The sequence below is a fragment of the Lynx rufus genome, unplaced genomic scaffold (assembly GCF_022079265.1).
Source record: "Lynx rufus isolate CCGP_SWC_20201006 ecotype Redwood Valley unplaced genomic scaffold, mLynRuf1.p SCAF_4, whole genome shotgun sequence".
In the NCBI taxonomy this organism is placed as follows: Eukaryota; Metazoa; Chordata; class Mammalia; order Carnivora; family Felidae; genus Lynx; species Lynx rufus.
The window spans coordinates 41,268,768-41,295,000 of NW_025814856.1; the positions used below are offsets into that span (position 1 = coordinate 41,268,768).

At 38.5% G+C, this 26,233-nt stretch overlaps 1 protein-coding gene across 1 annotated transcript in view; it reads right to left on the reverse strand.

Moving 5' to 3' along the window:
• The window catches only part of CNTN3 (contactin 3), a 252,773-nt gene that overhangs the window by 127,593 nt on the left and 98,947 nt on the right, over positions 1–26,233 (reverse strand). Inside the window, exon 4 of the mRNA XM_047096595.1 lies at positions 24,408–24,503. Within this exon, the coding sequence (XP_046952551.1) occupies positions 24,408–24,503 (96 nt within the window). The remainder of the gene's footprint in view (positions 1–24,407; positions 24,504–26,233) is intronic.

The window sequence follows — 26,233 nt, forward strand, 5'->3', positions numbered from 1 at the left end:
CCATGGCTATGTCCCAGAACCCCTAAGGTCTATGTTTTTCTCTTCACTTCCTAGTTAAAAAAAAAAAAAAAAAAGGAATACAGAAGCACTGCTTAAGGCATGGGTATCAAATTATGTCATAAATACATGAGGTTTCTAATGATCTAAGGTCTTTAATGGTAGGTCTTTTTTTTTTTCTTCATTTTAATAATAGTCCACCAAATGAAGCCTCATTTAAGCTCACAAAACTTTCAATCTTTGGAACTCATCACTTGCTACCTTGTCTTACTTAGAGCCATGCCTTTTTCTCCTTCTGTATCTCAAAATCTTCTCCTTCTAATTCATAAACAGAGAGGCCTCCTACACCACATTATAAGTAGGTACTAAATAACATTTTAAGCGTGCCAGTAGGTATCTGGCACTTGTTTATTGAGTGTATGCTACCTACTAAGCATGAACTTTGGCTCTAAAAATACAGAACTAAAAAATTAAGCAAAGTCCTAACTCACCTGGAGATAGACTCTAACTGCATTGGCACAGGGGCAACAAGTTTTAAAATAAACAAGATCAATAAGCAATAAAATGGGAGAGAATGATAAAAGCTCTGAAGATAACAGTGTGGGATAGCAACAGTGACAGGGAGGGGAAGCTGCTTTAGAGGCAATGGGCAGGAAAGAGGCCAGCCCAGGGCAGCCCTCAGTGGCAAGAAGTCAGCCAGGGAAAGACTGGGGGTGGGGTGAACAGCGGAGGCAGAGGGAAAGCGAGGGCAAGGATGCTAAGTGCTGGGAATTCTGGGGGGAGCACAAGGCCAGCAAGTCTGGGTAGAATGGGAGGCTGGGAGAGTGGAATGAGAAGGTGTCCTCAGGTCAGCTGAGACCATGTGTTTTGGATCTTGTGGGCAGCATAAGGAATTTGGACTTGACTTTGTCTGTGTTAAGCACCTGCTGATGTGCCTTAAGTAAGGAAGTTAACATGATTGAATCTGCATTTTAAAGCAGTAACTGGCTATTGTGTGCACGAGAGAGGCTGGAATAGAAAGAGGCCAAGAGGAGACTCCTCCAGTGACAGAGACTGGCAGTTTCAACCAGATCTGGTGAACTACCAACCTCACGATCTTGTTGAGTGTAATTGCTCAAAGAATATGAAATGTAAGGGAAAGAGAAGCATATGGCATGCTTACCATGCATTCCCTCATGGACTCCTCCTAAGAACTTATGGAGTTAGGAGGGCAATGATCCTCCCTCCTGCAAGGTCACAAAGTGCTGGGTGGGTAAGTCAGGATTGAAACAACAATTTGGAAACTGGTTTATAATGGAAACTGGTCACTTCAGAAACTCTAGTTTTCAGCTGGAAGGTGACACAGCCCTAAAAGACTGAAGGTCTCATCCATTCATGGCCTGACCTGGTGTTTGACTTCTTTCTACCCCAGACTGCAAAGCCATTTGTGCTCAGTATTTTAAATTTTCAGTTGTTTTCTGTTCAAGAGTATAGACCCATAAAAATGTTACAGGCAACAGAAGTGTGTTCAATGTGATAATGCAACCAAACAGAACTTCCTGGGCTTTGAGAAATATTCTGACCTTCTTATTTTTGTTTGTCATTACACCCATTCATATAGGGAGTTGATTCTGATTCTCTTCTAGTTCGTTTTCTCTTTTCTCTCTTGTTGTTAGGTTTATTGATATTCCATGTTCTGCTTCCTTAAGGCTTACTTAACCAGGAAACTTCTGTTTATCATGAAAAACCATCTTTTACAAGCCTTCTCATCCTTGATGTCTTCCTACTTCCAAATTCATAATACTTTTCATCCACTTGGCTCTTATGGGCTTTACCGTTCTCTGAATTTTCTTACTTAGGCCCACATCTGACAACCCCTCATACACATTACGAACTTTCTGAGTTAACTTTCTGATAGAACCTTCTCCCCTAGTACACTCACTTTGAAAAGAGCAGGCACAAAATAAATATATACAAAATAAACGATCACCTAAATAACTAGGCTAAATTTATCTCTATGATGAGTTCATTCCATTTCAGAGAAGATGCCAAGGGATCAGGAATTTTCTTTAATTCAATGTGGGCGAAAGGGAATGGACAATCATTTGTTATTTCATCGAGTACTTGTTACTTGTTTACAAGTCTTTCAGAGATGCTAGAGATGTAGTGCACATGAAACACATAAAAGGAAAGGAAGATGGCTAAGTCTTCTCAATGTCTATTCCTCTGGTTTATCTAACTGGGGGAACTTGAACGTAATAAATCATTTCCATGCCTGTCTCTCTTTGATTACAACCCGACTTCTTCCTCCCAACTGAAACTTAAAAGTCTGTTTCCTCTTGAGAGAAACGTAAAAAAGAATTTTCTCTTAGAACTCAACATGTTCTTAAAATAACCCAGGACACAGACTACTATAGTGAAAAGGGTTAGTTATCAGGAAACTTGAGATTTAACATGGCATGGCCATATACCATGTGATTTTGTTCAGATCAATTGACCTACAGAGGTCTCAGTTTCCTCATCTGTAAAATAAAGAAATTACAGTAGATTTTTCTACAGTATGTTTTATGGCTAGCACACTAGGGAAAAATACTGACATGTTTACAAAACATTGCAGTTTGCTCTGGAGCTATTGTTTTGTTGTTGTTGTTGTTGTTATCTTACGTGTATTTTATCTGTAGGGACATTTTAGAGTAAGAAAAGAAGTGAAAAAAAGATGGATTAGACAAGAATGGTTCATATTCCAACTATAGAGATTGTATTAACAGTCCTTACTACTTGTGCTTTTGAAAAATTCAAACACAAAAAACCTTTCACAATAACCCAAATTGCAGACTAAATGTTACACTCAAAGATACTCATCATAGAATTATAATAGCAAAAGTACAAACAACTTAAATGACTCAGATAATGAGAAATGAAGGTCTAGTTTCTTAACATGATAAAGAGTATCTATGAGAACAGCAGAAAGTAGTACTCTTAGTGATACACAAGTAATGGGATTCTCTTTACATATACTTAAAAAATAGCTCTTGTCACGGTATCTTGTGGGATCACAGGAGCATCACCTGAGAATCCTAACATAATGTCCAGAAAATTTGAACATATTAAATATGAAAAGCTATGTAGTCTTCTTGTATACTAACCACAGTCTTTAGAAAAATTATATGTAAATGGCTAGACAACACAATTTAAAAAGATATGTGTAGTTTATGCAGAAAAGAACACTGAAAAAACTATGTGACTTTGATGCTGAAGATATATACCATATTTATGAATGTAAAGTCTCAACAGTATAAAGATATCAGCTTTCCCAAAATAATATGCAAATATCAAATAACTAATTAAAATCTTAACAAGTTTTTGAATGTGATGATTTTGATGCACATTTAGAAGAATGAGTATATTTAAAAGACAGTATTTTTTTCTTTTTTGGCAAAACAAGTTGTATAATAGAGGAACATACCCTGCAAATTATTAAAACATTATGAACTGTAGCATTTAAAATATTGTAATGATGCTGTAGGAAGTGAATATCAGAATAAATAATTAAAAAATTGATCTATGCATGTACATATGTATGTATGAATCTATCTATCTATCTATCTATCTATCTATCTATCTCTATATATATTTATTTATTTGGAAATTTATCTATTTATTCTGGGAGAAAGAAAAAGTATGAGCAGGAGAGGGGCAGAGAGAGAGGGAGAGAGAGAATTCAAAGCAGGCTCCATGCTGTCAGCACAAAGCCTGACACAGGGCTTGATCCCACAAACTGTGAGATCACAGCCTGAGCTGGAATCAAGAGTTGGTCCCTTAACTGATAGAGCCACTCAGGCGCCCCTCTATATGATATTTTTAAATGATTGGGGTGACATTTCAAAGAAGTGGTGGAAACAGTGGATTATCCACTGGCAAGTGCTGGGATAGATGGGTATCCATTTAACAAAAATGATGTCAGATCTCAATCTTACACATTATACCAAATTTTGGATGGGTGGAAATGAAAATTTTAAAATACATAAAGACACTAAAAGAAAAATACAGATGAACAAATTTGTCATATGCAGACTTTATCAAGAATGAAAATCATATGTAAGACTGAAAATCATATATAAATCAAAGAGATTTAACTATAAAAATTTTTAATAAAGTAAAAAGGCAAAATAAGTAAACAAATATGAAGTCTACTAAACATAATAATAAAAGGTGACAGATTAGGAAAAAATGTGCCAAAAATGACAAACAAAATTCTAATCATCTTAAAATATAAGGAATGATTTAAAGACATTATTTTTATAGTTACAGTTATTTCTTTTCACAAAAAGACTTTGTAAGGTATTTATAAGAACATAGGGAAATGCTTAAGCTATAACATTAATAGAAAAAATACAGTTTCTCAATTATGAAAAAATATGTGTAAGAAAAAAATAGGACTGAGTAAACAGACCAAAATGATGGCTATCTTGCAGCGTGGTAATATGAGTAATTTTTACCTTTGTGATTTAAACCGACTAAATTTTCTAAATGCTCTGTAATACGTATCATTGCTTTTATCATCTGGGAGAAAAAAATCCACTGTGAACTAGTTTTTTAAAAGTATCTTCAAGGGAAAGTCTTGTACATTTTGAAATCTTAGTTTTTATATGTTCTTTAGTTTAACTATATGCAGTGGAGACTATATGCCAATAAACACCTCCTTTCCCCATGTGAGTAATTTTCCTTCATCCAGTTTTCTTTCTTAGCAAATCTATAATTTGGCCAAAAGGAAAAGAAACCATGTGGATATCGGTGTGTATGTGCAAAGGAAATAAATCGCTAAAATAAAATGGCTACATTATTTATCATTGCTAGTAATTCTTTTGTTTCTGCCAGAGAAGAAGAGCAATAAAGAAAAGATATATAGGAGAATTTTAGCAGTGAACATGTTCTTATTTAATTTTTTGAGGGCCCAAAATGACAATTCTACGTTGGTTGTTACAGGGTATCTTGAAAATCTCTCAAAGATATAAAAGAAAAATAAAAGTTCTGGTGCTAAGCAGCATGTTCTCACTGTAAATCTGAAGACTTACAGAATGATCTGGCAGAAGTGAAAGGGTCCTTCATTTGTCCCTTGCAAATGAACACTGAACTCTCCTTTAAATTGTCGTATTAAACTGGAATTTTTTATTTTTTCCCAGGTACTACTCAAGATAAAGCAAAGTGAAACTTTAGAAAAACAGTGAACTGAAGAATGCATATACTCTGTGGGTGGTAGAAAAATCTTTACTGAGAAAACATGAAGGTGTGGGTAAAATACAGGGATGCTAAACGTTCTAAGAAGGTGACCCAGAATTTTCTGCACCCACAGAAGTTTTTAAAATAGTTCTGTCTGGAATATAGTGGTAAATAAATACTTGATGGTAAAATGTAACAGCATACTGCATTCATTCAAAGGTATGTCAATTTGATAAAGTATAATACCTTGCTGATGTTCAAAGCAATCCTACTGCCACTCCTATTACAACAGGAAATGTATAACTATATGCATACATAACAGGTTCTCCAGTGGTGGTAGTTGTGAGCTACATGATGAGTCTCTAGTTAACCTTTCTTTGACCCGATATTTTCCAATTTAGCCAGAATGGCCCAGGCAATCATTGGCTTCCTGCAGTTGGCTTATAACTTGGAGTAGGAACAACAACGATGTTTGAACAAATTCTGCTCCCCTGTGGGAGGCAGAAAACTTCAAGCTAATGTGCTTCAAAGGAAATTAATTTCCCACTGGTCTTGCAACTTTGTGTTCTATAAATCCCTGGATTTAAGACTAGGAATATTTCTGATGTGCTTTTGAAAATCTGATCGAACTAGTGTTTAAGAAAAGGAAAACAAAATGGTCCAGAACACAATGCTATAGGCCTTTAATAAAAGGTTTGTACTGAGTAAATCTTATCCCTGGATTATCTCCCTACCATAGCAACTGGGGTTCATTTTTAAAAGGTATTACAAAAATAAGAAAGGCAAGAAAAGGGTACGCTCAGGAGGCAGTACATGTTTTAATTCTTTCAATTACACTTGGATTTGGAAGTTGTTCCTGTCCTTGGAGGGGACATAACTGAGGCATGAAACTGGCTTGCAATTTGAATCTCTTTTGATGCATTTCCAACTGGGCCAGATTGCTGGAGCCATTCTCAAAAATATGTACCCACTCTGCAATTCCTAGTAGATATCATGCAGAACCTTTGTAAATTCACTTGTAATTCTCTGGAGAAATGTCTCCAATTACCATGTGGAAACTTGTAGGCCTTCCTCAGGGCACTTACCCTGCAATGGAGGCTCTTAATTCTGTGATTCCAAAACAATTTTCATATAATTCAACTCTCCTTCTGTCTTCTAATGAAGCCCCCTCATTGGCAGAGAGAGACCATTTGAAGGATGTTTCCCTAAGTTTTACTAGTATTGTACTAGGACTGAGATAGAATATGGCTGCTTATATAATTAACAACTCTAGAATATTCTTTCAATTCCAAGTATAAAGGTCTCAAGTGCCAACACACTACACACAGCTTAGAAGCAGTTTTCCATGCCACAAATTGTTCAAGAACTTTGGATATATATAAGGGTGGTATGTCTTGTGCCCTATTGGGATGTCTTATCACAGCACTAATGACTTAATTGTTAGTTGTATCAATTCCTATTAAAATCAATTAAGACATCTATTCCTAATAATATGCAAAAGACCTTGAAGTTCACAAATATAACAAAAAATATAGATACTATGTTGGGGGGAGAAATTTCTTATATTTTGGCTGTAAATTTTCTCTATGTAACACTTCCAAATGAAATTTCCAGGCTAGCTGTTTAATGCTTGTGTGCTTCTACTAGGAAGTCAGTTCGTGGCTTGTTTTGAAGTTCTTCCAAGTTGGAGATACCTGGATATCCACTGAGCTCTGGATGTCATCCAGTCCTTTTACTTTCTGAAGAACTCCTTCACTGCATTATGATATTCTGACCATAATGACTTGATGTTAGCAACTTAGCTCTTCTTCCAACTTAGGTGAGGATTCTTATTGATGCCTTATAGCTTGGAATACGTCCTTCCAATATGCTAAGAATCACTAAGAATCAGAAAGAAGTCATAGATTCATTATTTAATACGCCCAGTGCCTGTTAGAGATATGGAATTTTGTTTCTGATCTACTTCACTAATAGATTAATAATGTCTTTAATAATCATATAACACCCTCTGGGTGTTACAGTTCTGCTTATGTGCCTGTGCTTTGTTCTAAGACTCTTTGAATTCCCCCTTATTCTTTACTCAGATACTGCAGAGAACAAAATCCTGTCTCTGTATGGCTGAGGGCTGTTGAACTTCTGCTTTCTGCCTAATCTATGGCGATGCATCCAGGACAGAACCGTAGCTATGGAAAACCAGAAAATACCTTTTACTGCTTTCTATCCCTGGATTAAGAAAACTCATCTAGATTTCATGTTACAGCCATGGGAAAAACCAAAATATACCAGCTGAGTGTCTGTACGTGGTTGGCAATATTAAGTATGTGTCAAGAATTAACATTTCATGTTTATACCAGATGTCAGGTATACTGAGCTGTCAAAAAGCATAATGCAGAGAGAAAAGGTCACAGAATCCTGAGGGATGCTAGTGGTGCTTAAAGGTTATAATGATTGAAAAAGATTGCTTTAAGTCTACATATATCACCACTTCAGATGTCATTTCACATCTCAAGTGGAAAAGAAAAGGCCTTCTTAAGAGATTTGTGAAATACAACATGTTTTGGCAGTAACACTGAAAACACACTTTGGTTACTGTAAGCCAGTCAGAATGGATCCCCTTATCTGAAGATCAATGATTATGGATGATTGATGGACTAGTTTCCCCGCCAGAAAACACCAGCCTGTTGTTATTACTGTAACAGATGTAATGTGATCCACACATAATTAATTGAATTTACAGAATGCCAGAAATACATTAACTACTCAAAGCATCCCTTAATTTTCTCCCCCAGTTTTCATAATGATATAGTGAAGAAACCACCCCTAAACATATCAAGAATTCTCCAGGCAAAATAAATATGAATAAATTCGGGCAACTGACTCCACTTGTTTACTGATAAAAGATGTATTCTCCCTCTCCCTCTCTCCCTCTCGCTCTCTTTCTCTCTCAACCTCCCTTGCTCCCTCTCTTCCTTCCTTTTCCTTATAATCTGTCAATAAAGAATATTGCCCTTATTTTTTTTTGATGTTTATTTTTTTTTTTTGAGACAGAGAGACAGAGTGTGAAAGGGGGAGGGGCAGAGAGAGAGGGAGACACAGAAACCGAAGCAGGCTCCAGGCTCCGAGCTGTCCAAGCTGTCTGCAGAGAGCCTCGTGGGGGCTCAAACCCACGGAACGCGACATCATGACCTGAGCTAGAGTCAGACACTTAACTGACTGAGACACACGGGCACCCCGAGAATCCTGCCTTTAAAGGGTATTCAGATGGAACTACAAATTTAAAAGAGGTAAAAACAGAAATCCTGTCTACGAAGAGGAGATGAGAGGCGTGTACACCAAGCTGTCCCCTTGAGATCGCTCACAAACCCTCAGAGCACTTGGGGGAGGACATTTTGAAAATGACTGGTGTGCGCCAGCTTCAAGCTAGGTGAGCATCTCCCCCGGCAAGTCCCCCAAAACATGTGGTCCTGCAAGATGCTGCATAAACAAAGGGTTCATTTGTCAAGTAAGTTTAGGAAAAATTGCATGCTAGAGTCCTTCTTTTGGATATGTGAACTTAACACCTTACTCTTAAAAGCTCTGAGAAATAAGAGAACAACGTTTTCTTTTGCTTTTCCCAATATTTTTGAAAAAGTGTTTTTTTTTAAACTGCCTCACATTTGTACATGATGCTTATTACTGTTCCATAAGAACACAGTATGAGAAATGCTGCTCAATGTCACACAAAAGGGTCTCTGAAGTATAAACATATGCTGATAAAATTTAAAACCACAAGAGAAAATAAGGAGTCTATGGTGGAACACAGAACTTAACTTTACCAATTATACCGAATGTATCAACCCATTAATCAGATGGTCATATCAGGGAATCTGTGCATAATCAAGTTCCTTAGCCGTGGAAGGTAATCATTATAAGGCAGTATAGGGAATATGTGACACGTTGTATAGAAATCAAATGGGAAATGAAAAGAAGTAAAAGGAGTGAGTTGCAAAATACATAGTATTTTCCAGTTACAATAATATCATGGCCAACATAATGTTAGAAAAATGAGGAAAAAATTTAATTTCTGGATTTACATAAAAATTTACCTCAGGAGCAACACTTTACTTAAAGCTACAAACAGAAAAATTAGTTGTGTTTCTCCTGAGTTATCGTATTTACTCTTGGGAACCTGATGCTTCTTTGTGGGAACTGAGCTTTGCGGACATCTATTAATCTTCCAAAATCACCTTTGTCCAGATAATAACAAATACAGTCTCAAGAACTACTTTTGAGTTTGTACTTATGTGTAATAAAACTCACACATTAACCCCGACAACTCCGCTATATTTAGCTGACTGGTTTATCCCCCCTTTGGGGGCATAAAACATTTGATAAGAAAAGTAATGACGTAAAACAGACTAGAAGGGGGAACGCTTAATTAATTACTTCAGAAAAAGTATGTAAAATGAATTTGGAAAACTATTTCTAGAAGGAATGAGATGTGACTTCCAAACACTGCAGGCCCCCGGGAACTCATAATTAGTGGTTTTAATTAACTTTGTTTGGCATTATTTTATATACTCCTGAATCTAATAAAAGTGAATTTTTAAAGACCATAAACCGTAACTTTAACTGTCTCTCAGATCTGTATTCTCGCAGATTGCTGAGTCAATGAGGCTGATTTTTTAAAATTCGCATTAATTCTATGTCCCTGAGAAGAGGCTTCCATCTATGGCTTACAGGCGGGAAGCGCCCTGGAACCATGTATTATTTAACCCACAGTGTTAAAACATTTTTGGAAAATTTAGCCAACATAAAGTTTCTAGCTTTTGGTGAAAAATCTCAACGTACTTTCTCCATGGCAATAATCAGCTGGAGGTGAGCAGCATTTGAAACCTCTGGGTGCCATTTTTCACCAAGATATATTGTTCTTGTGTTTTCTTGTTGGTATAGTCAGGATAACGTTAATAAACTAGTTATTGTATTTAGATCTCAATCAAATGTTGATCTCAATCAAATTGAAAGGATGGCTATAAAAGCCAAATAGCTAAAAAATAAATAAATAAATAAATAAATAAATAAATAAATAAGAGAGAGCATATGGTTGATTATGGTTTTATCAAAATTATTTGTTGCTTATCTGTGTGACACTATAGTTCCTAAACCATTTGATTAGCACTAGTCATAATACTTGCTTTGCAAAACAGAATGAGTGTGGAAATGATTGAACTTATAAAGAGACTGAATGGTTCTTGTCATTTTCTTTTCTTACTATCATGAGAATGGCTTATCCCAGATAGAGGCTGCTTTTTCTTAAAGTGAAGAAGTGACATACAATATAGCTGCAGTCAACCCACCCCTGAGAGCCTACAAAATAGGAAATAAACCTTCATTATATATATAACTGTAAGATTATAAGCCATGAGATTTTGGATTTATTTGCTCTGCAGCAGCACCTAGCAAGAAAAATCTCTCCATGTGTTTAATATGCAAAATATGCCTGTGTCTAATGAATTTAAGAGGACATTAGGAGAAACACCATGGTGAGAAGTGTAATCCATAAACGGAAAATATGTGTGACAGAAAACTTAATGAACTAAAAAAAAACCTATGTACTTTCTGTTTAAAAAATGCAAATAAAGTAAATGATGCTGTTAAAAGATTTAACTTTGTAACCGGAAAAAAAATTGTCCAAGCCTCAAAACCTGCCCCTGTTCATTCATTTGCATGATTTGACTGGCCCCTGCTTACGGAAAGGCAAGCACTGGGGCATCTCTATGATTGTATTTAAAAACAATGTTGTTGGGGCAGGGGTGGCTCAGTCGGTTAAGAAACCTACTTCAGCTCAGATCATGATCTCAAAGTTTGTGAGTTTGAGCCTCACATTAGGCTCACTGCTGAAAATGCAGAGCCTGCCTGGGATCCTCTGTCCTCTTCTCTTTCTGCCCCTCCCCCGCTCGTGTTCCCTCTCTCTCAAAAATAAATGTAAAAAACATTAAAAAGAAAAAAGAACCTGATTCTTGTAATCTTACTGAAAACTTTGCACATGATTCATTTCCCAATTTCTTACAGTTAAATCCTGGTTTTTTTTTTTTTAATATTTATTTAGTTTTGAGAGAAAGAGAGAGAGATACAGAGCACAAGTGGGGGAAGGGCAGAGAGACAGAGGGAGACTCAGAATCCGAAGCAGGCTCTAGACTCTGAGCTGCCAGCACAGAGCCCGACATGGGGCTTGAACTTAAGAATCATGAGATCATGACCTTAGCCGAAGTCCGACACTTAACCAACTGAGCCACCCAGGCACCCCAAACCTGGTATCATTTTAAATTCCAACTTGCTATATTTACTAGGGAAAAATATGTTTTAAATAAGGGTGAGGCCTATAAGAGAAACTGATCAATTTTGAAATTCCTTCCCTACACGATCAATCTGGGTTTTATGCTAGACAGGTACACTCCCCTTGACATGAAACACACACACACACACACACACACACACACACACACACACACGCCTCCACATAACAAAGATAAACAGACCCAAACTACTCAGGGTGAGATGCCAAGCAGTACCCATGAGGATCAAAGGCTAAGCGATCTTAACCAATGCCAGGAGTGGTGCTCAGTTCACGTGACTATCAACAAGAACAGTTGACTGTGGGCGCTAACAACTTTCCCACACCTGGGAAGGTGGATGTTCAGTTATACATGGCATACCAACAACTATGCTCTCTAAGGCAGCTAATGTGAATGAAGAAAAAACTTAGCTAAGAACTGCCTAGTTTATAAATAAATGAATGTTTTATACAAGCCAAGAATTCCATTTCCCTTTCAGAATCTAAATTGTCCTTAATAATAAATTGCAACCACTAAAATACTACAATGCTTACACTTTTCCCATCATGACATTCTTCCATTCCTTGAAATATTCCCTTAACACATTTAAATGTGTATGACTTGACGATAACGTGTCTCAAAATGTTGCTCAAAGACCGTCTGAATCAAAAATTCTCTGGGGCACCTGGGTAGCTCAGTTGGTTAAGCACCCAACACTTGATTTCAGCTCAGGTCATGATCTTGTGGTTCCTGAGTTTGAGTTCTGAGCTGTCGCTCTGTGGCGACAGCGTGGAGCCTGCTTGGAAGTCTCTCTCTCTCTCTCTCTCTCTCTCTCTCTCTCTTTCTCTCTCTGCCCTTCCCCAGCTAATTCTCTCTCAAAATAAATTAAAAAAAAAAACTTAAAAGAAATTCCGAGTCATTTATAAAGGGTGCAGATTCCCAAGAAAGACCCCACATTATTTAGTCATTGAGATCACAGAATGAACATTTTTTAAATTTTTTATGTTTATTTATTTTTGAGAGAGAGAGAGAGAGAGACAGCACAAGCTGGGGAGGAACAGAGAGAGGAGGAGGCACAGAATCGAAGCAGGCTCCAGGCTCTGAGCTGTCAGCACAGAGCACCACGCAGGACCTGAACTCACAAACTGCGAGATCATGACCTGAGCCGAAGGCGGATGCTTAACCAACTTAGCTACCCAGGCACCCTGTGGAATGAAGATTTTAAACAAGTCCTCCAAATAAAACTTCTCACATAGCCACTAGAGTTCCCAAACAATTCCTTAAGACATGAGATTCTATCTGATGTCTCAGGTCCTCATGTGCATATTTTCAAAAGCACAGATCTACCTAAGTATGGCAGAGACGGCCTAGCCATGCTTCCAACCTGTTCTCATTTCTTCTCTGGCATAGACAGGACTACACAGTCTTACCTCCTTTGCGCTTAGTGTGACCATGTGACTGGAGACCAGTCAATAGAATGTGCACATAGGTAACGTGTGCCATACGGACCTACTCCACGAAAAGCACACAAGTGGCTTCTTTCACCCTTTTCTTTCTGACACCTTGAGGGAGATAAAGGCAGTGACCATGGATGTCAGACATTGTAATGAATGGGCATAAATGGATGGAGCCAGAGAGCTTAATTTGGACCATATCTAAGCAAGAGGTACATTTTGGCTTGTGCTAATACCTTTTCAGGTTTGTTACCATAGGTCTTGTAATCTTAATTAAAACACTAAGTCCATATAAATGCATTTGCATGGCAAAACAACCAATGTTTAGCTCTCTCTCTTGCCAGTGCACAGATTACTTCTTAACTCTTACCCAGTGCTACTATGATGTTTGTTTTGTTTGTTTTTAATGATAAAAAGTACCAACTAATGATCATCCTCAATTTCTGCTTAAATGTTAGGAAACAAAGCCTTTACCATCCTTGATTTGCACTAAATTAACAACCTTATGTTTACTTAAAGCAGACAACATCAGTCAGAGCTCTGTAATTTTTAAATAAGTTCTTGTTGAAGCACTACCACTGTAACAGCGGATTTAAACTCCCAGCTTATGCATTTAATTTTCTTGATGGGCTTAAGGCTCCTTCTGACTTCTGTCTGTGGGTGGATGGCATCAGAGTGAGGAAAACTGCAGCCTTTAAAGTAGGAAAAAGTGATTTTCTCATTGTACTAGGGAAGACCATTTAGAGGATCTGAGAATGAAATGGGAGGGAGAAGCATGAAGCCATGCTGCTGTGATAAAATCTATGTGGAAATGGTCAGTAGCATCCCTGAGAATTTGGGGAAACTCACTCAGAGACCGCAAATGTAAGTAACAATGAATGCACAGTTTTTTCAAATTGTTTTCTACGACCTTGCCTCCTTCCAGGGACATTGTGGTATGTTCACTGCTGACTTCAATCATAAAAGGATGCTGGAACAGCCCAAGGACATTTGTTGAAACATGTAGCTTCTATTTATTATTTTTTAAAATGCTTATTTATTTATTGAGAGAGAGTGCATGTGAGTGGGGGAGGGGCAGAGAGAGGGGGAGAGAGAGAATCCCAAGCAAGCTCCCAACTGTCTGTGCAGAGCCGGATGTGTGGACTGAACCCACAAACCATGAGATCACGACCTGAGCTGAAACCAAGAGTCTGACGCTTAACTGACTGAGCTACGCAGACACCCCTGTTTCTTTATTTTTTAAATGTTTATTTATTTTTTGAGAGAGAAAGAGCAAGCCAGGGAGGGGCAGGGAGGCAGAAAGAAATCCCAAGCAGGCTCCATGCTGTCAGTGCAGAGCTCGACGCAGGGCTGGAACTCACGAACCGTGAGGTCATGACCTGAGCCAAAACCAAGGGTCAGAAGCTTAACCGACTGAGCCACCCAGGCAGCCCTCTTTATTTTTTATTTTAAATTACTTATTAGCCTTGTATCAGTGTCATTCCCCTACCCCAGGACTAGTATGGCCTTTACAGTAATGTCCCTTGAATTAGCTGTGAGCCTTTGGTTGTAAGAAACAGAAGACCACCAGAGTGGGAATGCAGTACATATGTCCCTGTACTAAGGTTGGTGCATAGCACCCCAGGTCAAGAAAGCAGCTGCAAAGGAAGGCAGGCTGGAGAGCCTGTGGCTAAGGGGTCCTTAGTCTTTACTCTCGACCCCTGGTCTCCTAATCCCTCACAGGGCTACATCTCTGCTTCACGTGCATCAGCTTTCTTGGCTGCCTAGCCTACTTAATTGAAATAGTCTGCCTCAAACTTTAAAATTCAGAATTCTTTCCTGTCGGGTCAAATACCAAGTTTCCAGAAGAGAGCATCTGATTGGCCCAGCTTGGTCAGGTTCCTTCTCTGGGCCAATGAGCCAATGCTGGAACATACTATAGGTAGGTGCAGCCCGTGGAGGCCATGGTTGGGGGGGGGGGTAAGTCCCAGGGGAGAGGCAGTCACTGATGCTTGTACAGGATAAGCATCTCAAAGACATCCCCATTTTGCTATTTCTAAGTGTCACTGTGCTGTTAAACAAGAAACAGCCAAGTCCTTCATCCCTAACCACAGATTAACCAACTCGGAGGGAAACCCAAACATTTTCTTGAACAATGTTCTCCAAAGTGGGGTACAAATATGCCAGGCAAGATAAGCCTCTGGAGTACAGGGAAAAAACACAATAAACCCTCTTTATAGATTTACTTTTATTTAATTTTTATATTTTTCCATAAACTCAAACTATTAGGACTATAGCATATTTTTGTTTAAAAAATAAATCAGACATTTCAAACAAGTCACATACATTATCTTCTTAAATTCTCACAACCTCCCTATAAAGATAAGTTCTGTGATTATTCCCTGTTTACAGATAATAAACATATTCAGAGGTTAGGCAACATGCCCAAAGTTTGTAGTAAGAGTTAGAACTGGAACTCAAGCAATCTAGCTCTTAGATGCCTGGCTTGTACCCACTATGCCTCCTAAGTATGTCTGAGGTGGGTGGGGAGACAGTGAGACAGAGAGAGAGGAGGTGTTTATAAACATTTTAAGTATATCACTGCATATATCAAAAGGTTTTGAAGAACACCATCACAGAAGGCAGATAATATGTAAATCAAAACAAAAAACAAAAGTACAAAACAAACAAACAAAAAAACCCCTGAAGCCTGTAATTGTTATGAACATAGGAAAATCTTTCAAAAACCAACAGATCGGGGCTCCTTGGTGGCTCAGTTGGTTGAGCATCTGACTTCAGCTCATGTCCTGATCTCACATTTGGCTCCTTGCAGTCAGTGCAGAGCCCGCTTCGGATCCTAGATACCCCCCTCTCTCTGTCTCTCTCCCAGTCATGTTCTCTTCTTCAAAAATAAATAAACATTAAAAAGAAAAAAAAGCAATAGATCTAGGTCTGAAGCCCAAATCCACTATTGGGCAGCCTTGGACAAATCAGCTAACTCCTTTCAGCTTCAGCTTGTCAATACAGAGTATGAGAACTATACCCTTCCTTGATATTATGAGCAATAAACCCAGTATCTGGTTGAAAAATGGCAACTATAACTATTATTGTTATTTCAGGCATAACCAGTCATCAGCAAACCCACTTTTCTCACTTCTTTTGGGACCAGGTCCTGTGGGACAGGTCCTGAGGGCAAGAGGACTCTATTTATCTTTCTATTTCTTACATAATTTCAGGCTTTTCACTTGGAGAGTGGTTTGGGGTAAGCCTCAGCTAATATTGGTTTGAATACATTCCTATCCAGTTTAGCAACAATGCTCTCAGTTTTTTTCTCTACTTAATATTAAGATTTGTCAGGTAAATGGCCATATTTATTATAGTAAAATAGCATTATAAGACATAAAATGCCTTCTACACATCAACAGATATTTGATGGATGCATGAGGAAATCAATGGATGAATAAAATGGATGGGTACATGCATGGATGGACGGATGTATGTATGTATGTACATATGTATGTATGTATGGACAGATGGCTGGATGTATGGATGGATGTATAGATGGACGGATGGATGGATAGATGGATGGACATACAGATGGATGTATGGATGGAAAAAAGAATAAACAGATAATAGGCAGACTCAGTGAATTCTCAGATTCTACATCCAAGTACTTCAGAGAAACATGAGTGTTCATCTCCATTTCCAACTACAAAATGGATGCTCAGCAATTAAGACTATTCTCTAAAACATATCCTCTCTGCAGAGATCAAAATATTTTGCCTCATCCATATAACAGCAGCTGAAGTTTGTGTGTCAATGGATTCAGAACATACTTGTCTGAATACTACTAAGAATTTGTTAATATTTTGGACTCCTCTAAATGTCAAGTCACATCAGAATTGACATATATTAAAAATCAGTTTTACAATTTGATATATTATTCATTCAGTCTACAGGTGGACTCTCCAACTTTTTGCCATGACATGCTAACCTACTCCCATCCACTCCCCTCTCCCGAGTTAGAAGCAGTAAATTCAGAATGATATTCTATGGGACAGATCCCTATTCCTTAGTAAGCCACCCGTGCACCTGCTTCACCTTGATCTCACAACTTGTGATGGTATAAATGCCTGTGAAGATGCAACTTTTTCAGCTTTAGGGAAAGGGACACCTCTGAATTCTCAGAGCAACATTTCCCAGGGACCAGTGATGCAAATGTGATGGAAACCAAGAAGTCCATGTACATCAACAAAAGTGTAGCTGAAGGAAAAATGACTGCCCAAGATAAAATGGTGTTAAGTTTGCAGATTATTTGCGGAAATTATTCTTTTTGAGTTAATCACATCAAAACACACCAGGTAATATGTTTTGGCACCTTAATGAAGGGTCTAGCCATGGGACACATCTTTCCAGAAAACTCCTACTTGGCACTTTTTCCTCAGGCCTGCCCCATCTCAGTTACCTGAGATGACTTCTGTTTTTCAGTCTTGGGGAAAGGAAGGAAAAGAAAAAAAAATAAATAAAAAAACAACCAAAGATGTTGATACAGAGGGTGTAAATCCCATGCCATCTGGTTATGTTGCTCACAGTTCTCACCTCTGTCACACCAGGATTTTCAAAGTAATTTTTAGCATCAAGTCACTTCATTTCACTACCTGCTGTTTGGCATCTCACATTGTCCTCTGAACATCCCAAAGGCTGTGTTGTTGTAAGTGGATGGCAGCGTCTGGGGCTGTCATTTCAAGAAGAGCATGCACGCAACAAAGACTTGGGAAGCTGGATCAGACACCAAACACGGCGGAAGACTACAACCTATTCTCCGCTCAGAATAAATATCATCGGCCATCTTCGGACAAAACTCAACTCTTTATTAACATGCATGCATGCAAGAACCTGATCAGCCTATGAATTCCTGCTTCATTAATATTTATCATGATGTGCCCATGAACTAGTCTTGTAACCTTATTTATAATAGGGTAATTTTTCTGGTGCATTTGAATTTCTAATGATTTTGTAGTGATACCAGTAATGGCATGGTAATTACACTAATTCCCAGTTAATTTTCACACTGTTGATAACTAGATTGATAATTAAGCTATAGATAATCCATGCCCAGTCTCTTATTTCTGACTTGTCAATTCCTAGTCTTCCAACTAATTTCCGAGGGGATGCTAATTCCTCTTGCCTTGGAGAGGTACTAGATTTTTCTGTAGAGAAGCCAATGAATAGGAAGTGGCAGAAAATGTCACAGAATGAGAAGAAGATAATACTCCTCTCAAGTGACAGTGACCTGTGTCACTTAGGAGTTTTATGGACTCCTAAGAGAAAGTTCTAATTGTCACCTACCATGAAACAGTTTTTCCTTCTTATTGGCATCAAATAAATGGCGACTGCTCTTAAGCAAAGCAGCCTCAGGTTGCTGCCACTTTCTTATAAATTATCTGCATTGGTGAATTAAGGGAATATAAATAATATATGCAGTTTCCAAGCTTCGGTACCCTGATTTTGGCTCTTTCTGTGTTTAATTCCCTAGCCTATTTTGGAAGAGTATTTCTGATTTTTATCCCAAGTAAACAAAAGACAATAAAAAATTTATTGACAAGAGAAGAGATTTTACCATCATTTTACTTGGGCCAGTAACAGAAGAAATAGAAGCCAGAAATTTAAAAAAAAAAAAAAAAAAAAGGTAAGAGCAGCTACTGTGACCTTCAATAAACAGCTGTGAAGTACCTTTATAGATCACATTGCTGGCTATGGGAAAAACACAACTGAAACCCAAACAAAAGACCTCTATGACCTCCACACGACGAAATGAGGAAGGCCTTTCCAGTGTAGGATGCTTTAGACTCCTGAAGTGTCCCTGTGGAAGAAGAAGGCACAAAGCAGTGTGGGAAAAGATAAAGCTGCATACTGCATCTGTCGATGATTTAAAAATGCACAGCACACTCTCACCGACATCTCCTTGAGCCTTGTTATGTTCATCTTATTGTGATCCAAAGAGGAAAAGCATCATCACACTCAGAGATCTGAGGCATTCCCAGAAGGGTTCTGCAGAAACTAGTACACCCAACGGATGATGGATCCTGTCAACACCTAAGGTACGTCATATCATGTAATTTAAAGTCTGAAGTCTGTTCTTGGTGTGAGGTTCTCAATGAATTCTTAGATCTAAACTAAAGTCAAGTTTGAGATTAGGCTGGCCTTTCACATCACACCTGGGAGGTTAGAAGTCAAGACAGAAAACCATGATTGCTTCTTATGCTCGGGACTCTGGGACCTTCATTAAAAAGGACAGTGCCCTAACCCCTAGGACTTAGGAAAAAAGAGTATTTTTAAACAGTTTTTATTGTTTGTTTGTTAGTTGGGTTACTTATTGATTGATTGATTGACTGATTCTCAGAGAGAAAGACAGAATGTGAGTGGGGGAGGGGCAGAGCGAGGGAGAGAGAGAATCCCAGGCAGAATACATGCTGTCGGCACAGAGTTTGACATGGAGCTTGATCTCCTCACTGAGAGATCATGACTTGAACTGAAATCAAGAGTCTGAATCTTGGGGTGCCTGGGTGGCTCATTCAGTTAAGCATCTGACTCTTGATTTTAGCTCAGCTCATGATCTTACTTACTGTTCATGAGCATTGGGTTCTCTGCTTTCAGCACAGAGCCTTCTCCAGATCCTCTGTCTCCCTCTCTGTCTTCCCCTTCCCCCCCCGCAAAAAGAAATAAACATTAAACAAAAAAGAGTCAGATGTTCAACCTGAGCCATCCAGGCACCCCATAAAAACAAGAGTTTATGAGACATTACATATAAATCTGTTTGAGACCAGGAAGGCCACAAAACAAGGGAATAAATCTGAGTAAAGAGCATCTTGAGAAAGACTCTAGGCTTGAATGGAAAAAAAAATAAAAAACAAAAAAAAGTGATGTCCTTAGCGGGGAGGTAATATTTTGGTTCTGAAGTTACAAACCTATTCCAGTGTTTGGGCCAAGAAACTGGGTAGGGAAAAGGGAAGGAGTGAGGGCAGAAGTAGGTAAAAGGAAATCTTCAGGGACTCCACCTAATGGAACAGACAGGGTAGGGTGTTGCTATTCAGAGTGTGGCCCAAGGACCAGTAGCATCAGCTTCAGAAGAGAGCTTATTAAAAATGCAGAATCTCAGGTCTCAAACCAGACCCAGTGAATCAGAATCTGCATTTTATCAAGTCCCCAGTTGATTCATTTGCAAGCAAAGTCTCAGAAGTACTGGACTGGAACATACCTCAGTTGGGCATTTGGTTGAACTCTGGAGAGATTTCTGCTCAGGAGACTTTGGCATTGCTGATCTGTTGTGCTCACATAAATAATGGCCTTGAATATTAAAACAGAGCCATTAACTCTGCTGCATCTGGTATGAAATGTCAGAAGCCCTTGGCTTAGGATAGTGACACTTTCACTGAAGAACTCTGTGCCTTTGTACCACCATCATGTAGAGAATGGCAACTGGGGTTGCTTTAGGTTGTGCCAGAATAGAAAGAGGCCCGGCCAGGAGCCAGCCATTCTACTTCCTCAGAGTTCTATGATTTTAGGTAGACTGCTTCCTCTCAGAGACACACTTTCCGAACTCCCAAACTGTAGCCCTAAACAACAGCTGGGAGACTCAGGGCTGAAGCTTACTTTCTGGCCTCCTGCCTCATCTGTCATTTATAAACAAGAAGGTTGGGGCGGTGGGGCGCCTGAGTGGCTCAGTTGGTTAAGCGTCCGACTTCGGCTCAGGTCATGATCTTGTGGTTTGTGAGTTCAAGCCCCACACTGGGCTCTGTGCTGACAGCTCAGAGCTGGGAGCCTGGGAGCCAGCTTCGAGTTCTGTCTCCCTCTCTCTGCCCCTCCCCCACTCGTGTTCTATCTCTCTCTCCCTCTCAAAAAAATAAACATTAAAAATATTTATAAACAAGAAGTTTGGGCTGAAGGCATTCAGGTATTGGCTGGGTGAGAGCTGAGCCTCCTGGCATCTCCAGGACTGAAGTTTCTGACTCTACCTTAGATTGTCACTCATCCAATTCCTCTTCATACTTTTAATCAAAGGAATCTCCTGCCAGATGATTTCCACAAAGAGCCACCACACTGTTTAGCATCTAAGTAGCACTCCGTGAACAGAGTTGCTGTGACTATGTCTGTTGTTTTTACTATTACGATTATTATTTGCCATTCTGAGCCTACTATGTCAGGGTATTCCTCAGGTAGGGAATATGGTGGATGAGTAAGTACGACGGGGTCTTTAGTAATTAGAAAATGACAACACAATTAAACATTTCTGGCCATGGAGAAGGGACCAAGAAAAAATGAAAAAAGGGGAAGTGAATGAAGGTAGAGCAGGGTGGTAAGACAGAGAAGGGCAAGTGCATGTCCTGTAGAGTCACAGAATGGGCCATGAATGCCACATATCACATGTTCTGATAAACCCTGGTGTCGTAGCTTCAGTTGTTTTATGCCCTGCCTCACACTTTCCACTGAATAAAACTCCCTAAATCAATAGGCGATAGGAAGAAGAACTGATTATCAGCTGTTCTGGCTGGAGTTCACTCTCATTTGTCAGTGCCTGCACCGGTCTGGGTGGCACCCAGGGCATATTGGTTGTTAGATGCTTATACCTCTAGAAACAAAGTTACTCGTGATTTCTCAAAAAAGCATTTATGACTGACCAAATCTTTAAAAAGGATTCCTTTATTCATTCCATGAATGTGTTCATTTGTTCAACCAATATTTACTGTCTACTTGTTATCAACCAGCCTTTTGTGGCTTAGCAAGTATGTATTAAATTATTTTCACATGTGCTGAAGAAGGTTGCCTTCCCTTGGGCACCTGGGTACAGAACAAAGAGCAACTTGGACTCTGTCTTCAAGGAGTTCACCAGCCAATGTGTCAGGGCAGTGAATGTAAATTGTGAGTATCTTAGCATTAGGCAGACTTGGATCAATGAGAATCCTTTTTTCAGCATCTAACTCTGACACTGTAGCCCTCATCATTTTCCTATACAATCTAGCACTAAAGAAGGTATGCTTCTGTTCAGTTCTTTACAATTCTATGCATGGTCTAGGCTCTTGAGGGCTAACGTGGCCTCTCCGGGGAAATTTCTTTCCTTCTTCATCTACAAGCCTACTTGACTTTCACAGTTACCCCAACCCATGTGCTTCAAACATAAAAAGAGAAATACATGAAGTCACCAATAGTTCCCCAAGTGCATGATATTAGAAAAGAATTCATCTTCTGTAGCATGTCTCATGCAATAGGTTAGTCAACCGAAAGGTCCCTCCTTTGTTATCACTCAGTCAGGATCTTAAGTCAGGACAACATTTCCAAAGCTCCTCACAGACAAGATTCTCCAGTTGTTTTTTACATTCATTTTAAAAAATAAATTTATTTTGATACTTCCTTGGTAGGTGTACTTCTAGCTATTGTTTCTAATACATTGCCTTGCTTTTTCTCCTAACAAAACCCTTCTCTTCTTTTAGAAAATGCACCTTTTTCATACAAGTGCTTCTCAGTAGATACAGCTGACTCTGACTCTCTGCTGCAGGAATAATCTCTTAAATAAGGTTAATCGGGTTAAAATCAAGAGCCATTGAACAACAGGTTGTCTGCTTCATTAGGATCGCTAGCATTAAGGACCACAATAGCTTGGAGTTAAAAGAGACCACCTTTGCCACCACAAGGAGTCTACATTACATAGTATCAACGTTGAGGGAAGCAGGGCCATGATATCCAAAGAAAGGACACTTGTTCATGAAACTGGCTGAACCTGTGGCTCCAGCAGACTGGGAGACTAGGTTCCCAGGGAGGAGACACTGAGATAGAGTTTGGGATATTTTTATCAATGATCAAAGCTTATCAAAGGAAGGAAACAGGAACAGGACTGGGAAGAGAAAGAAGTCCAAGTGTGATGTGGCCCAACAATGCCCCTTACATCCTGGCAGCAGGCTCTGGAAGACTGCCCACCAAAATGTTGGGCAGAAAAGGCTTACCCTTCAATCCTTCCCTGATGAGTCACCAGATGTGGGCTCTCAAGACAGGGGGTAGATTATGGGCAAGTGACTCTCTATAGTTGAGGAGATTGAAAGGGAGTTGAGAGTTAGAGGCTATCCACTGACTCCACCATGCACAGTGAGGCAGTAAGTTTTCCAGGCGGTGCATCTCTGTGACAACCACACAGTTCTACTAGAAGCCAACTTATCATCCCAGTGATGTGGGTCAGTAAATTCCCTATTTTCTTCAAGTGGGTTTGAGCTCGGTTACTCTTATTTGCATTCAAGAGACTCTGTTTCCCTTCAAAGTTAAAATTCCTCTGTAACTTCAAGATTCCAGAAAATATATACTACTCAAGTACTTTGGGGAGCCCGATGTAAATCATTCCCCCAACATCATGGCAATCATGTGTGCTAATCAAGCCCTCCAGCTGGCTCACACATTTCAAGTGATCAGAGAGTGATGATGGCAAATGTTTGTTTCATTGGACTGAGGGTTTGATGATTAAAACTGGCAAGTCACTGGGGGAAAAGGACTTTGGTTTGTATGTCACAAAACAAATAAAGTCCAACATATTTTCATTTGAATAAACTTCACCACGATGAGAAGAAGACTTCTCAGTTTCGCCTTTGGCCAGAAAGATTCTCTCTAACCTGTTTAGCTCTCAGTAATTCCCATCCTCTCAAGAACAGAATTGTTTGTGTCTTCAAGAACAGTGATTTATACATTAATAATGCCCTCTCTATTCCTGTAAGTGACCAAGTTTGCAATAGTGAGCACAAGAGCAAAATAAAACCAACACTCCAGGCTCTTGCTAGGGAGCAATGCTTATTAAATTATTTTCAAATGTACTGAAGTTCATTTTCACTCTGAGTTTTTAGCAGTATTTCAATTTATAGCAATGTAGCATAAAACGTGCAACTCCAACGCCCCAACGAAAATGACGTGAATACGCATACACATATTATTTTGATATATATATATATATATATATATACATACACACATATATCACATGATACAGAGGCCCAATGTCATATATTAATCATGTTGAAGTGTGTGTATGAGACACAGAGAGAGAGACACAGGAAGAGGGGGAGAGAGAGAGGTAGGGAGAGAGAGAAGGGGGAAACCATAAAGACTCTAATGTAGGTCATGTTCTAGAACGAAATAACAAATGATATGGTGTAGAAGCACTGTTCAGCACCAATAGGTAATTGAAACAAACTTGATCTCACTTCCCTTTACAGCACTCCTTGTTGAAATAAATTATGTTTATAAACTTCTCGGGATGGACTATCTTTTGTATAGTTTCTTATATTCCAACTCAGCTGACAGAATCCAATACTTGGGCTATCAATTTTCTCAGGGTAATTTAGGGAAGCAATAACAGTACATATGCTGTTGGTCTTGCACTGAAACTTAGTCAATGAATATAAAAAAACACAAACAGACCACTTCTCACCTCCGGAGTGTGGCGGCGGGCCACAGAGCAGGACGACTCCCTGGCCTTCACGCACAGACACTGTACTTCTCATTTTGGTTTTAAAATTTTCAAGATCTATTGTGAAAACAAAACAGAAAGGAATTTCAGAAAGAACAATACAAATTAAAATGTTAACACAGAGCCAAACCTTTCTTTTGCACGATAAAACCCTTTGTCAGGAATCTCAAGAGGAGAACATTTTCTTTGAAAAGGAATATTGAGGGTTTTGATTTATTAATGCTTCTTTGAAATCCAGCAATACAATAAAAATATAAACTCACTAATCCTGTGGTGTTTTAACAGTGTCAGATGGCCTAGGCTACCCCAAAGGACAAATCAGGTATTAGAATTAAGTAATTAGAAAATATGACTCAAAGACCGAAATGAAATATCTTGAACCAAAAATATACATGAACCAATATCCATATATGCCACAGTGATTCATCAAATCATGAAGACGTTTAGCTTTACCTTATAATGAAAGCCAGCTATTCATGAATTTCTCTCCCCAAATACTTTATTATCAGTAGCCTAAACAAATTTTATCCTACCTACAATTATTGCTGTTATTTACAAAAAGAATTGAAAATAATCAGGTTCTGGATACAAGTCTATTTGTTCTAAGTCTTGAAGGGTTCTATACAGGATATGCATCACCTGAAATTACCATGCAGGTTGAATTCAAAGGATAACAGTATATTAAATCCACCTACTCCTTTTTATTTGTAGTTGTGAAAAAAATGCAAATAATTTTTATAACTGCCCAAAGACTTTCCCCCCCAAATTTTTAATAGAGGAATCAAGGCAAATACTATTATGACCACCAGTGATTATGTTTAAAAATTGTTTAATTTCTTCCAGTAACAATCCAGGAAAACAAATTCTGATTCTTATTCTCCAGCATAAATTACAGAATGGAGAAAATTTCATTGGCTCATTTTGAACAAAACTTAAGCCTTTTGGGGAAATAAAAAGCATGAAAAAAAATCTACTGTTTCTTTGAACCCAAAACCTGTGAATTCCACTTTTAATATACTCAATGGTGTCACTTTCTGTATCAGAACAATTGCACCGTCAATTTGTGAAAGAATACACTCATTTCCTAGCTCATAAGTGTTCATATAAATTGCTTAAGTGGTGAGGCAATATGTGTATTTCAGAACACGACCTGGAAAATTTCAACTTTGTCTTGAAAAATGTAAAAAGCAAAATAATTATCTTCAAACGGATAAAAACTACAAACTGTAGGCAGTTATGAATATTCTAAGCACTTAAAATCAGCCCATCAGAAGGAAATAAGAGGGTCTATTTGCTTCATTTTAATGTTTCTGAAAAATAGTATTAAACTACTAGGTTTAATAGGCATGGAATAGGTTATAGGCATGGAATAAAGCTATTCAGCAAAACTCACTATGTATGCTCATAAAAGAAAAAAATTTTACATCTGGACTTGTTTTAACCAGAAGTTACCCTACAAAAATGATATGACAACAGAGCATTATATTACCTTCAATGTGTAAGTAAAATGCAACATAATCAAAACATGAAGCCTCCTGAAATATACCTGAGTTGGAACTGCAAAATTGTACCATCCAAATATTTCCCAGTGACTAAACAGGGGAGTACTTCATATCAGAATGTAGCCTATATATGGAAAATAATATCCAATAATGATTTTCTGGCAACCAAGTATGTATCATCATTTCTTATTTCTTACCCAATTCTTGTTTTATTCTGTTACATAAATTCACACCATGGAAGTGATTCATCCCTGGTTTTAGCTGGAATATGCACAAAAGGATAAA